General features: G+C 39.4%; 1 protein-coding gene across 1 annotated transcript; it reads right to left on the bottom strand.

Annotated features, from left to right (window-relative positions):
* Positions 1-1,113: 1,113 nt before the first annotated feature.
* Positions 1,114-13,532, bottom strand: CHMP1B (charged multivesicular body protein 1B). Its single transcript, XM_064518453.1, has 8 exons — positions 13,375-13,532; positions 10,599-10,696; positions 9,743-9,889; positions 9,245-9,313; positions 8,738-8,845; positions 7,679-7,722; positions 6,749-6,821; positions 1,114-5,758 (listed from the first exon to the last, which is right to left on the bottom strand). The coding sequence occupies exons 1-8, from the start codon at positions 13,388-13,390 to the stop codon at positions 5,714-5,716; spliced, it is 600 nt and encodes a 199-aa protein (XP_064374523.1). The 5' UTR covers positions 13,391-13,532; the 3' UTR covers positions 1,114-5,713.
* Between the last annotated feature and the right edge of the window lie 1,252 nt (positions 13,533-14,784).

Raw genomic sequence — 14,784 nt, 5'->3', positions numbered from 1 at the left:
ATACTGGTAACTGGAACTGAAAAATCACCAGTGTTAGTAGTAGTGCTTAATAGTTCTAACATTAACCTATCTTGCAGCAATAGACAAGAAATTGTGGAAGTCCTGACTACGATAAAGATCACGTAAAATACCTGTAAAAGATCAAGTAAAATAGAGGCTTGGGGAATAGGTCAAAACTTTTTAAACTTTTAAAAAAGAAAGAAGAGTTCTTAAATATTGGTATATTGAATATTTTAAAGAAGTTTTAAGAAGTTTTACCATCCTTTACACAGTTTTTGTTTTCTATTTTTTTCTATCTTTAAGTCTTCTATTTTGATAGAAATTGCTTGTAACAAAACATTCTGAATTAGATAGTAGGGAAATTACACCAAGCTGATCATTTTTTGTCAGATATGTGTATCTGTTGGTATGTAGTATTTACTATTTTAGACTTTTGTGAAAAAACTATTTCACTTAACAAGTTTAGAACATTCTAACCAGTCATGCCAACAGTAAGCCACCTTTTTGAATAAAAATGTGACACTTAAATTCTCTTAAGTCACCCTGTCTAAATACTAGCTTGAAAATGACCTGGCTGTCTTATAGAAGATAGTCTGGTTCAACCCCTTCTCATGGCAAAAACAGCAAGTCCAGCACTCTTAGAAGACATTGTAAAGTTTTCCAAAGTACTGGAAAGACCTGGGAACCTACAGCCCATTATTTTCTATCTTGAACTGCATATCACAGCTGATTCAGCATGACTTTCTTAATAAAAAGTAGTAAAGGTCAAATGAAAGCCTGTAAGGCTCACTTACTGCATCTTCTTCCAAGTTAAAAAGGTTCAATTGGCACTTGAAATTAGTTACAGATTGTTCAGATAAGTCTTTTCCTTTATTTGAATGGTAATGAAGAAAGCTCCTTCCGATACAAGTAAGGCCACTGACCCTTCTTGTGATTTCATTGAAAAAATATTGTTTGACAAAAAAAAAGTACTGAGCACTATACTGCAGTTAGTGAAAACCAAGCCTTTGCAATAGTTTAAATGCTAACACTAAAACCGAACAAATACAGTATGCTACGTGAACAGAGAGCATCCTTAAACCAAAATAAAGAAATATTTCATCAAATCAAATCTCAACATAGGCAACACTTTTAATAAGAAAACGATTTCTCATATTAAAATACATTTTCAATCAGTAAACAGTGTGCATTTCTCTCTGCATGAAGTGGAAAAATTATCACAGGACAAAAACAGAATACATGACAGCCAAAGAAACCCACGACAAGTTAGCTAGAAGTAAAACAATTAAAACAATTTTTAAGGACAAAGTTATTCACTTCCTCATTTTGCAGCTCCCACATTAATTCCTAAAGACAGCAAGGAAAAGCCCTGAAGTGCATTTAGCAAAAGATAGTTAGATGTTAAGATGAATTACCAGATGACACTCGGCAACATGCTTCCAGTTTGCATTTTGCGTAACGGAGCAGCTCGTAGCCAAGGATCCAAACTCTGATGAAGGTAGCTTCCCATTTAGCCTTGACACTATCCAGAAATGAGGGTCTCGAAGGCAACAAATAGCTCCTTAAACTAGTTAGTGATGACTCTGTAAAAGTCCTCTTTAAAGATTTTAAAGCATAATAATCACTTATATAGGACCTATGCAAAAACAAAGCTTCAAGCTCCCTCTGCTGGTTCCTGAACAACAATGGAAGGGGAAAATACGAATGGAGGGTTTTAGCTCAATCATACCAAAATAGACCATCTCCTGCCAGTTTTCCTGTTTCCTTGCTTTGTCCTTGTTACATACCTCAAGGACAACAGAAAGCTTCTCAAATAAAAGACATACTTTTGTGTCCACACCAGAGTAAATATTTTTACTACATTATAAAATTTTAAATAACTAGACTGTATTTTATGTTGTTATACTTGATCATAATTACTTCCTAAAATATTGGCCCAAATCTTTCTTGATAACACCCACTTTTCTTTCTCCTTGTTTTCTCTCTAAAGATTCAATTTTCTCATTATTTTTTCACAAGAATCTATTCATGATGTTATGAAGTCTGCCTGTTGGTTCATTTAACACCCACCAGCAAATAGCTATATAACCTAGGAACACACATGAAATGCTTCTGCTGTACAATTTTATTTGTCTTCCAGTTACATTTACAAATTGATTCATAAAAGATAATGCAGTTTTCAAAACGAACTCTACCTGAGCTAAAAGAGTTTCTCTTCTCTATACATGTCATCAGCTTCAGAATTGCTGATCATATTTAACAAAATTTCAGTATTTCTTGGCTCTGAGGATCTCCACAAAAGTAACATGATGATTATATCCCATTTCAGTTGAGAAAGTTAGATTTCTCTTTCTTCCTTTCCTTCCTTCTCATTTCATCTGAAGCTTTTTATGGCTTTCAAATTTGGAATTCAAATGACCAAAGATGAATGCTACCATTACACTAGCAGCTGTAAACTTAATTCCAAGAATGCAGAAACATCTCACAGCATTTCAAACTAGGCTTCATTTCAGATGTGTCTGCTCATAAATATTGAAATATTATCTGGTATTAAAGTTACATAAAAGCTCATTCAATCTATTTAACATGAAATTAACTTCTACAAAAATACACAGTCAACTTGCAAGAAACACTAGCAAGGTAAGAGCAAAGAAGAGCGAGATCTGTTCAGAAAACAGAGAGCAAATGTTTCTAGGGAAACACAAATGAAAAGAAAAAGGATACAAGAGTCAAATTTGTTCTAAGAGCAACTTCAGTTTTAAACATTTCCAAAAGACCAGAGAAAACTACATGCATTAAAGACATAACTACTAACCCTTTCTGAATGTCAGTTCTCATAAATAAATATTTCTAAAGAGAGAAGAAATAAGTTTTGCCCAGGAGAGGGCAGAAGCTCTATACACAAAATGGAATAGTACAAAATCCTGGCCCCATTCAAACACATAGCAATGCTCAGAGTGAAATCAGCAAGGCAAGATTTAATTTTGTTTTGAAAACACATTTCTTCCTCAAATCAGCTAAGCCTGCCTATCTCTTTAAATCATAGTTCTGCAGAGGTAAAATAAACTAATTATGATAACCAAGCCTTTACATTTATTTCTTAATCCTTCTAAAAAGAGATACTGAAAAAATATTCTTCTATCAGTGTTAGCAAGCCTAGGACTTCCAGAAGATCAAAATTATTAAACAAGCTGTATACAGCCAGTAAGATAATGAAGCTTATTTAATGTTTTTCTTGTGACTATCTAATCAGTCTTATCTCCATCTATTTTTAAATGCCTCCAAATCCCCAAGTTTCAAGGCAAGAGTCAACATACACAGAAAAGCAAGTTTACGGTCTATCTACCCTGCCAAACAGCTCTGGAATGGCCGGGGCAATTCGAAAGCAGCATGATAATATTTAACATTAAAACAAGCCAGACAAGAGCTAGCTGAAGAGCTGTCCAATACCAAACACGGAAAACCTCCATAGTTGCTGACACAGGTCTATGAACAGGCAAGTGCAAAGTAAGTTTTTATGTGGATGTATCGCACGACTAATTTTCTTGTCACTAGCCAGGTATGTAGCCCTATCGTGAGATAGGAAGCAACAGTAAAAATAAACTCACCAAGGCAAAGGCACACGCACACACACAGCGGCTAGCAACGTTGTGGGTAACTTGGCTGTGTAGAAAAAACGTTATATTTTTTGTTATATTGTTCAGAGTAGCTACAAAAAGGGTGTAGTATATGGTATTCTTCTTAAGACATTTTATCAGTAATATTAAAAGAATGTACCTAGAGTATATGGTTTATAAAATCTTCCTCCTCTAAGTGGGAGAAATTGGAAGATTCAAAGACGTTTAAAAGAAAGCTGCACTGAAAATAAACCTTAAGTGTGAGAAAAAGACCACATTTTAAGAAATCAATTTAATTTAGACTGCAAATGTGAGAGAGATGACTTGAGAACATTTTAGGCTGTTTTGTCTGTCTTATTTTCTGTTTCTTATTTCTACAGTACCTTTGGATGCTTCATTAGATAACAGCCTGCTAAAGCTTCAAAGTGATTTGAGTAACACATTCAAAATATAGCTTGAAACTGTTCTGAAATGTTTCCTCATTTTTGTACACTTTCACTCAAAAATCCTGCGTGATTAAAAAAGCTAAGTAGTTTTTTACTCAAACATTTCCACAACACTAGAAAGACCATGTGATCCTGAACACCAGTGAATTAAGAGTTAATTCCTATTCTAAAGCTTCATACCTTCTTCCCTCATCCACAACACAATAAAACAAAAAATTGAGTCCAAGCAGTCAGGAAAAAAATTCTTTACACCACTATTTATCACAACACAAGCAGTTTCAGCTTCAAATTTCTACAACCATTTCTTTGCTTCACAACTGCAGGAAGAGCTTGAAGCTACTGAAAGAGGTCAGTAGATTCCCTCTTACCATGCAGAAACGCAGAGGGGTTAAAGGAGTAACTAAAACAAATTAGCTTCTCCATCACCACAGTATTGCAAATCGCACCACCATATCTGCAGAGAGCAGTACTGTATCTTACAAAACAGTAGCTATTCCTAATCCAACATAACCAATACCTATCTTGAAACAATCTCGCAGCCTGCCCCTCTGACAGAGCAGGCCTAGTCTACTTACCCACTCCTCACCTCACTCTCTCCAACACTGTACTGAAGAAAAGATCACCCGTGAGAGGCTGAGGAGGAAAAGCTACTCCAAGGGAGTGTCCTGGTTAGCAAAATCAGAACTGGGACCTTGACTCACCATGGAGGACTATGAAGACCTGAACTTCAGCAAGAGCACTTTCATATTTTTCATATATGACACAATGTTAAAATGCAGAATACTATGATAAGGCTTTTCCTTGCATATAAAGAGTGCCTAGATGAAAAGCAAAGACAGGGACTAACACAGAATAGAAAAAAATAAGGGGTGAGTGGCATAATTGGCTGCACCTCAAGAAACTGAGAAAAAAGCAAAATGGAGAAGCTGGAGCACTCAGCATTAAACCATAAGAAAGCAAACTGGAGAAGCCAGAGCACTCAGCATTAAACCATGAGATAGCATTCAACAGAACTGACAAAGTGTTGGAAAATATATTTTATTCCTCCTGTACTAAAATGATGACACCATACAAGTTCCCAGTTATATGAAAACAGCTTTTGGTAAACGAACCATTAATTTCAGCAGTATTACTGTAGCTTTAAAATGATAAAAAAAAAAAGTCTACAGACTGAAGTCCACTTATTTGTTTTAATAAGTGTATTTTCATGAAGTCCACACTGTTCACCTCTGTGTGTTCAATGAGTTTGGCTGTGTAAGGAATTTAGGTATAGCAAACATCTGAAATGAATACATCAGTCCTCCAACCATAAACAGTCTTCATAATTTAAAAAATTCACTTCATAATTTAAAATATATCAGTGACACTGCTTTTCTGTCAGCTAGAATGTGCCAACATTGCTGCTTGATTTTATGAAAGAGCTTGCAAAAAATATATCAGCTTCAAAATGTACAGAAAAAGATATTTGAGAGCTGATATTTTTGAATTACCTGATGTGTTTAGAAAGAAGAGCAAGCTAGGAGCGAAGTATCATATATTACAGGTATTTAAACACATAAGCCATACTGTATACACCTTTCTAGTGTAGCGTAGGGTTAGTCACAAACGGTGTTTTGAAAGCATGTACAAAGAACTGCAGCTTTGATTAACTTAAACTTGATCACGTAGGCGGGCCAGTCTCTGTGACAGCTCATCCTGCAGAATTGTGGAAGAGAAGAAAAAAAGAGTAATATGAAAATCAATTGTTGCAAAGCTCTGCAATGGTGAAGCAATCTCATGTCAAGATGGTATGAAATAAACTTGTACAAGTCATAACAAGATTTGCTTGAGAGTGGCTATACTGAGTTAGACCTGAGGTCCATCTAGCTATCTTGTCTCCAGCAATGGATACCTAGAAATAAAGTGCAGAACACATCAAGTATCGATAATTTTTAGGTATGATCTTTGCAAACGTAAATCACAGTTTACAGAACTGCATCCTTATTTGGATGTGAAAAGAACCTCAGTCACACCCTCAAGTGACCAAGGCTGGTATTGCTAGGAGGATACAGCAGTAGATCTAACACTTTTGGAGGATTGGTACAAGACGAAACCGAACCTTCAAAGAATCTGGAACACTTGTGGCTTCTCAAACATATGTCAGCAAACATAATTCCCTAGAGCCTTCTGCACTATGACAGGATGAGAGGAGTAAATTGCTTGCCTTGTATGTCCTCAAATATATTCCCCAGCACGCAAGAAGCAACTCTAAGTGTCTGCGCAACCTTTACCTCAAAATGTGCCCATGCACAAGCAATTCTAGTTATCCATCTAGAGCAAATACAGAATCCTCTGCACTACTTCTTTAAGATCTTTTACGCATTAAAGGGAAAAGAAAAAAGCCTAGCATGTGTTCTGGGAGATGGCTGGATTCATTAGATTCAGAGCAGGTAGGACAGACAATTAGTCTGAACTCTGTGAAACACTATGCAAAACTACATCTGAAATTTAGAAATTTATTGTATTTACTAAACAAGCAAACATTTTAAAAATTATTTTGCTTTCAAAGACTTTCACCCACACCATTTACTATGGACAGACACAATCTCATCAGAATTTGGTAACTTTGCTTTGACTAAGTAAAGCATTAATTCTCATATCCCACTTCTATAGAAAATGTTAATTTCTACTGAATCTAATTTTTACCTGTTCTGCTGAGGCAACACTCGTACCAACAGAACCCGTCTGTCCTTGAGGTAGTTCCATGTTCAGATCAAGACTACCATTAATAAAAGAGAAAAACAACAAAAACACAAGTCAGACATACAAGGCTAAAGGAAGAAGTATATTAACTGACAAATGGAGCAGTATCTGAGACAGCATGAGGTCACTTGCGTCCCATGAACACATGAGCATGTCGAGGCAATTTGAAGAGGAAATTTGATTTATCACCAAAAAGACAAATCTTTTACTATAACCAGCAACAGAGAAAAATTCTACTTAATCAGGGCTGAGCAAGATTTCTGTTTAACAAAGATACATTAGAAACAGCATATATATGAGTGACAAAAGGATATGAACTCTACACAAGTTTTACTGCACAACTTGTCAAACATTCTCATCCTCAAGCCAGAGGGACACTTTCAGCTCATGTGTCACCAACTTAGCAAGTAAAGTTCCCTGAAATATTTCAGCATAACTCCAAAGGTTTAAATAAATCACAATGATCCATCTCTGCAGTGTATAACTAGTGAGAGCAGAACTACAGAAAGTTTTAATGGGGATTGTGGGGCAGGGGAAGAGTGGAGAGACATTGCAAGGATTGCTAATGCTAAAGCCAATCCAAGTAAATAACAAAATGCAATCCCGACACAAGTGAGCTAATTTTATATTACGCTTTTGCACAACCTCCTCTGCACACTGGCATTCACAGTAGCTTTGAATGGAAACAAAAAGAAATAACAGCAACAAAACCATTACAAGAATGATGTCCAAAGGTGAAAGGAGAGTAATGATTCTTATGTGCTTCAAGAAAGTGACACATTTACAATGTTATCCCAGCTTAGAGTTAACCTTGAAGTGTTGTTGGAACTGACATATTTATTCAAGTAATATTCACTCAAACATACTACCTACCCTGCTTCATCTGCCATTTCTTGTAGAAGCATATCCACTTGGTTCTAAAGTAGAGAAACAAAAACTCGATCAGTTTGATACTGTAGCTTGTGACAAGTTCTTCCATTAAATCTTGAGACAGTAGAAATTATTTTTAACAAAACTGATTTAAAGGGAAACATCTTTGACTGAACAACTCTGTACTTAAGCACCAGAGGGCACCATATGAACTCAAAAAACAAGCAGCACAGCTCAGCCTGTCAAATTCCCACTACTTGAACTTCAGCTTCTGAACCACAATGCTTCTCACAGAATGACGCTTACATGTAGAAAAATTAATATATTACTTGAATATGATAAGTGTTATCAACTGCTAATTATTAACTACTAAACGACTGTTTTGCATAACATGGAAAAGAAAACCCTTTATCTCCAATAAATTTAGTTTATTGGATGTGGATTTAGGTTTACTTATTTATTTACAAACCACTATGTCCAGTAAATTTCTCTCTCTGAAAAAATTTCTGTTCAAATAGCATTCTTCTAAAAGGGGACAGGTAATACGTGTTCTTAACTATGTTAAGCATTGCTTAAGAATTTATTTTAGTAAACACTTATCTGACTTGAAAACAAGTAATTAATTTTTCATGGCACATACTACTGCTACATTCAGCGGTGATTAATGTTGTTTTGTTAATATCAGGGAGTTAGAACTGTTGATTGTTTCAGAGTACATTTTGCTTTGATAACTGATTCTGCAGCATCTTCTGGCTCAGAAGCTCATTAAGACCTCACCAAAATGCTGCCTATTCAATAGAAGGGCTAATATTTTCAATACATAATATAAAATAAAGCTTGCAGTAAGAGTGAAATTGAGTACAATACATACATGTGATCCTCTGTATTTGTGAATATAACTTGAACTAGTGCCTAAATCACAAAGAAGCACAAAGCCAAAGTGAAAACACTCCATTTCTCGAAGTAGGCAGAAAGGAAAGAAGAGAAGCAGACAATATTTCCATACAGTTTAGTCATAGCCACTTTTTTTAAGCTTGTTTAATTTTAGTTTTCTATTCTTACTTGTGGCGTTGTTAGCGTAGTAGTGCTGCTCATTGTGTCTTCCATCTGCTGTGTCTGAACATCTAGTGTTTCAAACTGATGCTCAAATTTATCCATTAGTGCAGATATCTACAAACAATAAGAATCCAGTCAACGATCTGCAGGTAACAGAAGAGTGATATATCTCAACAGGTAAAACTAGAATCACAGAATAATTAAGATTGCACGCAATTTCTAGAGTTCATCTGGTGCAACATCCACCTGTCCCCCCAGCAGAGCCAAATATAAAGTTGATTAAACTTTGCAGTTACAGCAGGTCGCTCAAGGCCCTGTTCAGTCAAGTTTTGAGCACCTCCAAAGATGGAGACTCCACAACCATGCTGAGCAACCTGTTCCAGTGTCCAGTATCCTCACTGCTACAGCTTTTTTCCTTATACTTCATTGGAACATCCTTTTTGTGTAAAACTTGCATCCGCTGCCTTTTGTGCTTTTAATGTGCATCTTCAAGAAGAGTAAGTTTCTATTTACCTTTTCCAAGTTCATGCTCTTCAGTGTGGCATCCATAGATTTAACTACCCCCGCCATTGACTTTGTTACCTGAAATGAGGTAAAGTAAAGGAAAACTTACCAAAAAAAAAAAAAAAAAAGCAGTTTCAGATGACATGAGCTAAAACATTTTCTGGGATCAGGAAGTCCTATGTCATGACTTAATGCATTTTTTGGAAAGTGAAAGGGAGCAGTATCTTTCCCAATAATCTTAACAGCCTAACTAGAGAAGACCCTGTATCTTTAGGAGCATGAGCAGTAAGACCGAACAAAGGTTACAAGCTACAAGATACAGTGGAGAGCAATTGATTTCTAAATAGCAACTGTCAGTAGAATTCCATTTCCTCATTTACTATTGACTATGTCTAAAAACAAAACTCAAACTTTTCAGCTCATTACAGGTAGAATTAAGACATTTACAAGATTGGAGGTCCTGTGCTTGCAACAAATTCACACCAAGAACCGCGAAAACAGCCTTACCTTGCCCATTGTCACTGCAGTCTGAACTCTTGCTGCTACAGCATCTACCCTGGCACTCATGCGCAAGAAATTGATCGCTTGGTTCTTCTGTCGGATAGCATTTTCTGCATGTATTCGTGCAACTTCCATATTGCCCTTCTGGATTGCCTTTTAAAAACAAACACACACTTTAACTTTCCCTGATCTTTGTAAACAGGATTTCTGGATGGCCTATTTCATTTTTAAAATAAGCATTAATCCATCACAGTATCTTTTAATGAAAAGAAGAAAAAAAAATTCTTTTACCTTTTTTCCCCAACAGTACTCAAACTTTTAAGATGTGAACACCTAACTTCTTTCCAATGAAAGAGATGTCTAGCATGCACTTCAGGTAGGAGGTTTTACAGAAGGTAAACATAAATTTACCTTTTCCTAAAAATGTTTTCAGTATCTATCACCAAATACAGATACATGTTGGCATGACTATATTTCATGGACAAGAAAATAGTTAAATAAATTTAGGTTCTCTTTACTACTTCAAGGACTCAAAAGCTATTTTAAAGTTTTTCTTCATAAACACTATTAAAACAAGATGATAAACATTAAGGCAAAATATTTCTAACTTTGGGAATAATGTAGTCTCTCTCAAAATACATTCAAGACAATTTTCTAAGGAAATAAATACCACAAGCTCTTAAATAAAGAGTGTATTCTTAAACTTCATACATATGTTAAGTTTTAAAGTCATGTAACTTAAGTCACAAGCATCTATCACAATAGTATTAGCAGGAATAGCAGCAAAATGATAAAAAAAAGCAGAAAATTTTCTGGCGTAAACAACAGATCTGAAAAACATGCTTTCATATTCACTGCCTACCTTCTTAATTTTAGCTTTTTCGGCCTTTTCTTCTTTGTCACATTTTTTTGAGTTTCTGCTAAGCTCTTTTGCTGCAAACTTCAAGTTAAACAGATGTTCTACAGTACAAGTTAAGGGTCCAAGCACAGGATTGATGTTTACACACAGTATTTTGCTCTCGTTTGGTGCACCGTCAAACCTAATGTATATTGCATTTCCCTTTTTCATCATACTAAAACTTGTAGAACATGATTTAAATAAACCCTTGAAATTCACGCAATAGGGAGATCTACCAAACTGTTTTACAATTACGACGCTACATATCATTATCATCTGGGTTCTCAAATATAAGGCCGTAGAAATGAGTTCAGATCCCAAACTAGCTTTGTTTGAAAGCAAACGTAGTTCCAACTAATAAAACAAAACAAACATCCCCCAGAGAAACTCTGAAAGTCTTGTGCTGCCAGTTACTTTCAGAGACAGACAGACAGTCCTTAGCGCTCAGTGAACAGGAAGAGCGAAGCATATGAAAGTTCATATGCTCATTACTGATTTGCCTGGAAAAAAAAAATAAAAACAAAAAATACCCACACACATCTCCCCCAAACAAGAGAGAAATTTACAGTGCACTGGTAAACAGGCTTGGCTGGCCCCGCACAGGTACAAATCTGCAGCAGGACTGTCCTGTCAAGCAACAGTATGATCAAGTTTATATTGCTCATGAAGCTCCTTTACAGAGCAGCCTCCCACCCTTGGTCACTTGGACTCTCCCCACACTGGGTCACTCAAGTGATTCTGGAGTTCCTTGACATTTCTATCATCTAATTTTTTGAGAAAGAACACTCAAAGTCAGCAAGAAAAACTTTTTTTTTTTTAAGTGTTTTTTCCCCCATGTCCTGCTAAAGCTGAAAGATCTAAGATGACAGTAGAACAAGACGTCATCATAATTTAGAGTGATTTGCATTAAGAAGTTAGTGATGGAGAATAAGTATGTGTTGCCAAAAAAAACCCCAGAAAAACAAAAAAAGCATATATGTAAAATCCTGTTAATGAGAGTTCCCAAATAACATCACTCTTTCCCAAATAAAAATGAAGAGAAAGCTTTATACATTTCTTTCATGACATCTTTTTATATCCCAAAAGGAAGAATGCAGCAAGATGCTTAACAGTTAAGTGAAAGCACACAAAGCTAAGCATTATGAGGTACTCGAGGGTTGGGTTTTCTTAAGTATATAATTTATTTCAGAACCTATTTTTTTTCCTGAAGTCTAAGCATGCATCTTCAAGCTCTAACAGCAACTTGAAAACATCACAATGTTTGCAGACACATCTGTTTTCCTATCCTATAAAGGTTACAAGCAGGTAACTAAAAAGTAACAGCTGTGCCTTTATGATACATTATGATATCCTTTAAAGGTACCTACCAGTGATATTAAAATTGCTGCTTGCATTTATGTTTCTTTGCTTTAAAAGCTAGCTCACTGTCCCTTTCAGCACTACTAAGTGTATTACATGGACCTGCTCACAGTTTGGTAAATTACCAAACAGGAAATCTCAGACTTCTAGGTTATTCATTCAAGTATACTTCAGCTCAGCGACCAGAACAACTAGGTAAAATATGACATCACTTATTTACAGCGATTGCTGTGAGAAACAGCTTTTCAGAGTTTATTTTGAAATAACTTCCTCAGTTACTCACTTAGGACATTTACCTTTGACATTAAAATAGCTCACTCTGCCGCCTCACCCATCTTTCATCTCGTGATAGGCACATACTTGCTCCTCCCTGCAAATCTCCTTCTCAGTGCATGGTAACTCAAGTGAAACTCGATTTCCTCAATTAGCTGTGACTCACACAGTCACCTGCTCCAACACTTCCATCCAGTTAGTCCCTATCATAAGTGGCAGTGCTCACCACTAGCAGCACATTTCAACTACATGGAGCCAACCTCATTTAAGACTTTTTTGTAAAAGACTTCTTTTTAACCTGGGAGTTAAGATCTCTCCATAGATCAAGAAAGTCCACAAGGGTTTCACCCCCTTAATTTCCTCTCAATATCAGAAAACATCACGCAGTTTATTCAGCTGACAGCAGTCCCAGTTTGGGAGAACACCCAGTTGCCATTAGGATAGCGATGCTGACTTTATTCCAGCCTTTCAACACAGCACCTTTCCCGACATATGGCATTTCAGATGTTCCTGGTTTCTAGGGTAATCTGCACTGCTGGAAAACATGTGTTTTCTGCACCAGGGACAAAGCTGCCCCTCTTTACACTACAGAGCTTGAGACTGAACCTCACCTTTCCTATACGCCCGCCCGCTGACTACTTTGCATGAAACAAGTTGGACCTGATCTTGGCATCAAAGGAGATGCATCCCTTCCTAGTCCCTTCTTCCTCACCACCTAGGAAGTGAACCCCAGATTTAGACAGCACTGCTCCCATCAGCCCCACGCCGGCAGCCCCAAATTTCCCCCTTTGGAAAAGGCTCTGGGAGCTCCTGCCGCCCCCGGGGACCCCCAGCCCCCCAGACAGCCGCTCGCCGTGGGGACAGGCGGGATGCTCTTCCTCCTCCGCCTCCCCCCGCGGAGCTGCCCCGGCTCGGCGGCTCCCCTCCCGGCCGAGAGGTGCCCTGAGCCCCCTCGCACCCTCCCCCCACCCCGGGGCCGCCGGTACCAGGCCGCGAACGGCGAGGCCCGGTCGCAGGGGCCGGGCCGGGCCGGGCCGGGCCTCGCTGGCCCGCGCCGGGAACGGGCAGCCCCCCGCCCGCCCCAGGCCTCGCCGGGCCCCAAGGATACTCTCCATGTTGGACATGGCGGCTCCGCGGCGGCTGCGGCCCGGCAGCGGGGAGGGGGCGAGACGCTGCGGCCCGGCGCTACCCACCGGCTCCGCTCTCGTCGGGGCGCCGCCCACTTCCTGCTTCCCCCCGCCGCCCCGCCCCGCGCGCGGCCGCCCCGCCCCCCGCCGTCCCCTGCCGCCCGGGCGGGGCCGCCCCGGCCGCAGTGCGCATGCGCGCTGCGCCCCGTGATGCGCCTGCTCCGTGCAGGGCGTCGGTTCTCCCGGCGCCTCTCCCGGAACGGAGCGGGCCGTGGCCTCCCTCCGGCCCCCGGCGCCATCTTGTCTCACGCCTGTCCCCTCACCGCATCTGGTCACACGTTTCTCCCGTGGCACCATCTTGTCTCTCGTTTGCCCCTTCCTACTGTCTGGTTTCTCACACCTGCCCCTTCGAGCCGTCTTGTCGCACTCCTGCCCCTTCATGCCCCTTTATTTCTCCTGTCTGCCCCTTCAGGGCATCTTGTCACACATTTGCCCCTTTACACCATCTTGTCACACAATTGTCCCTTCCTACCCTCTGGTTTCTCACGCCTGTCCCTTCATGCCGTCTTGTCACACATTTGCTCCTTTGCGCCATCTTGTCGCGCACCTGCTGCTTCGCACCATCTTGTCACATACCTGCCCCTCCACACCATCTTATTTCTCCTGTCTGCCCCTTCATGCCATCTTGTCACACATTTGCCCCCTTTACACTGTCTTGTCTCACATCTGCCCTTTCATCTTGTCACACGTTCACCCCTTCGTGCCATCTTGTCTCCCACCTGCCTGCCTTGTCTCACAGCTGCCCCTCAGCCCCATCTTGTTTCTCACAGCTCCCAGAGCTCTTCGTGTATGTCACCCTCCTTTCAGCTCTTTCACCTTCATAATTTGCGTGGGGAAGGGATGGCCTCGGCCTTGCCGTGCCGACTGACGGGTGCACGCGATGCCGACCGGCCAGCGGGGCTGGGCAAGACGCTGCCACGTCCAAAGGGTCCCAATACCTGGAGCAACTTTACTCATATGTGAGCTGCTACCATGCTTCACAGAGTGGGACGTCAGCAGTCATACAGAAGGCAAAAATGAGGAAAAATACCACATAGTAGAGTAGCGACTGTTTTCTAGAGAAGATCCTGGTATAAAAGGTTCTGGTTCTGGGATCAAGAAATTTGTTAAATGATTTTAAGCAATTTACGTGTACATTTGCATGGTAATTAATATCATAAGAACACAAAAATGAGCATGCCGAGCCAAACTAGCACCTCTGACCAGCCAATAGCAGGTGTCTAGAAAACAATTTGAGAAGGCGGCAAGCATAAAATGGTATTTTCCAGCTTAGTCACCAAGCCTCCAGCAATCTGTGATATGGATACTTCCTGAGCCAGAGGTATCTGCTC

Source organism: Dromaius novaehollandiae, chromosome 11 (genome assembly GCF_036370855.1).
Source record: "Dromaius novaehollandiae isolate bDroNov1 chromosome 11, bDroNov1.hap1, whole genome shotgun sequence".
In the NCBI taxonomy this organism is placed as follows: domain Eukaryota; kingdom Metazoa; phylum Chordata; class Aves; order Casuariiformes; family Dromaiidae; genus Dromaius; species Dromaius novaehollandiae.
This window is presented reverse-complemented; position numbering and strand designations above follow the sequence as displayed.

Excerpts from the sequence above, each read along its gene's own strand:
- CHMP1B (XM_064518453.1), bottom strand. Across the intron at positions 9,890-10,598 it reads AAAAAGCTAAAATTAAGAAG|GCAATCCAGAAGGGCAATAT; the intron begins GTAGGCAGTGAA and ends TGTTTTTAAAAG. Across the intron at positions 7,723-8,737 it reads CTACGCTAACAACGCCACAA|AACCAAGTGGATATGCTTCT; the intron begins GTAAGAATAGAA and ends TCTCTACTTTAG.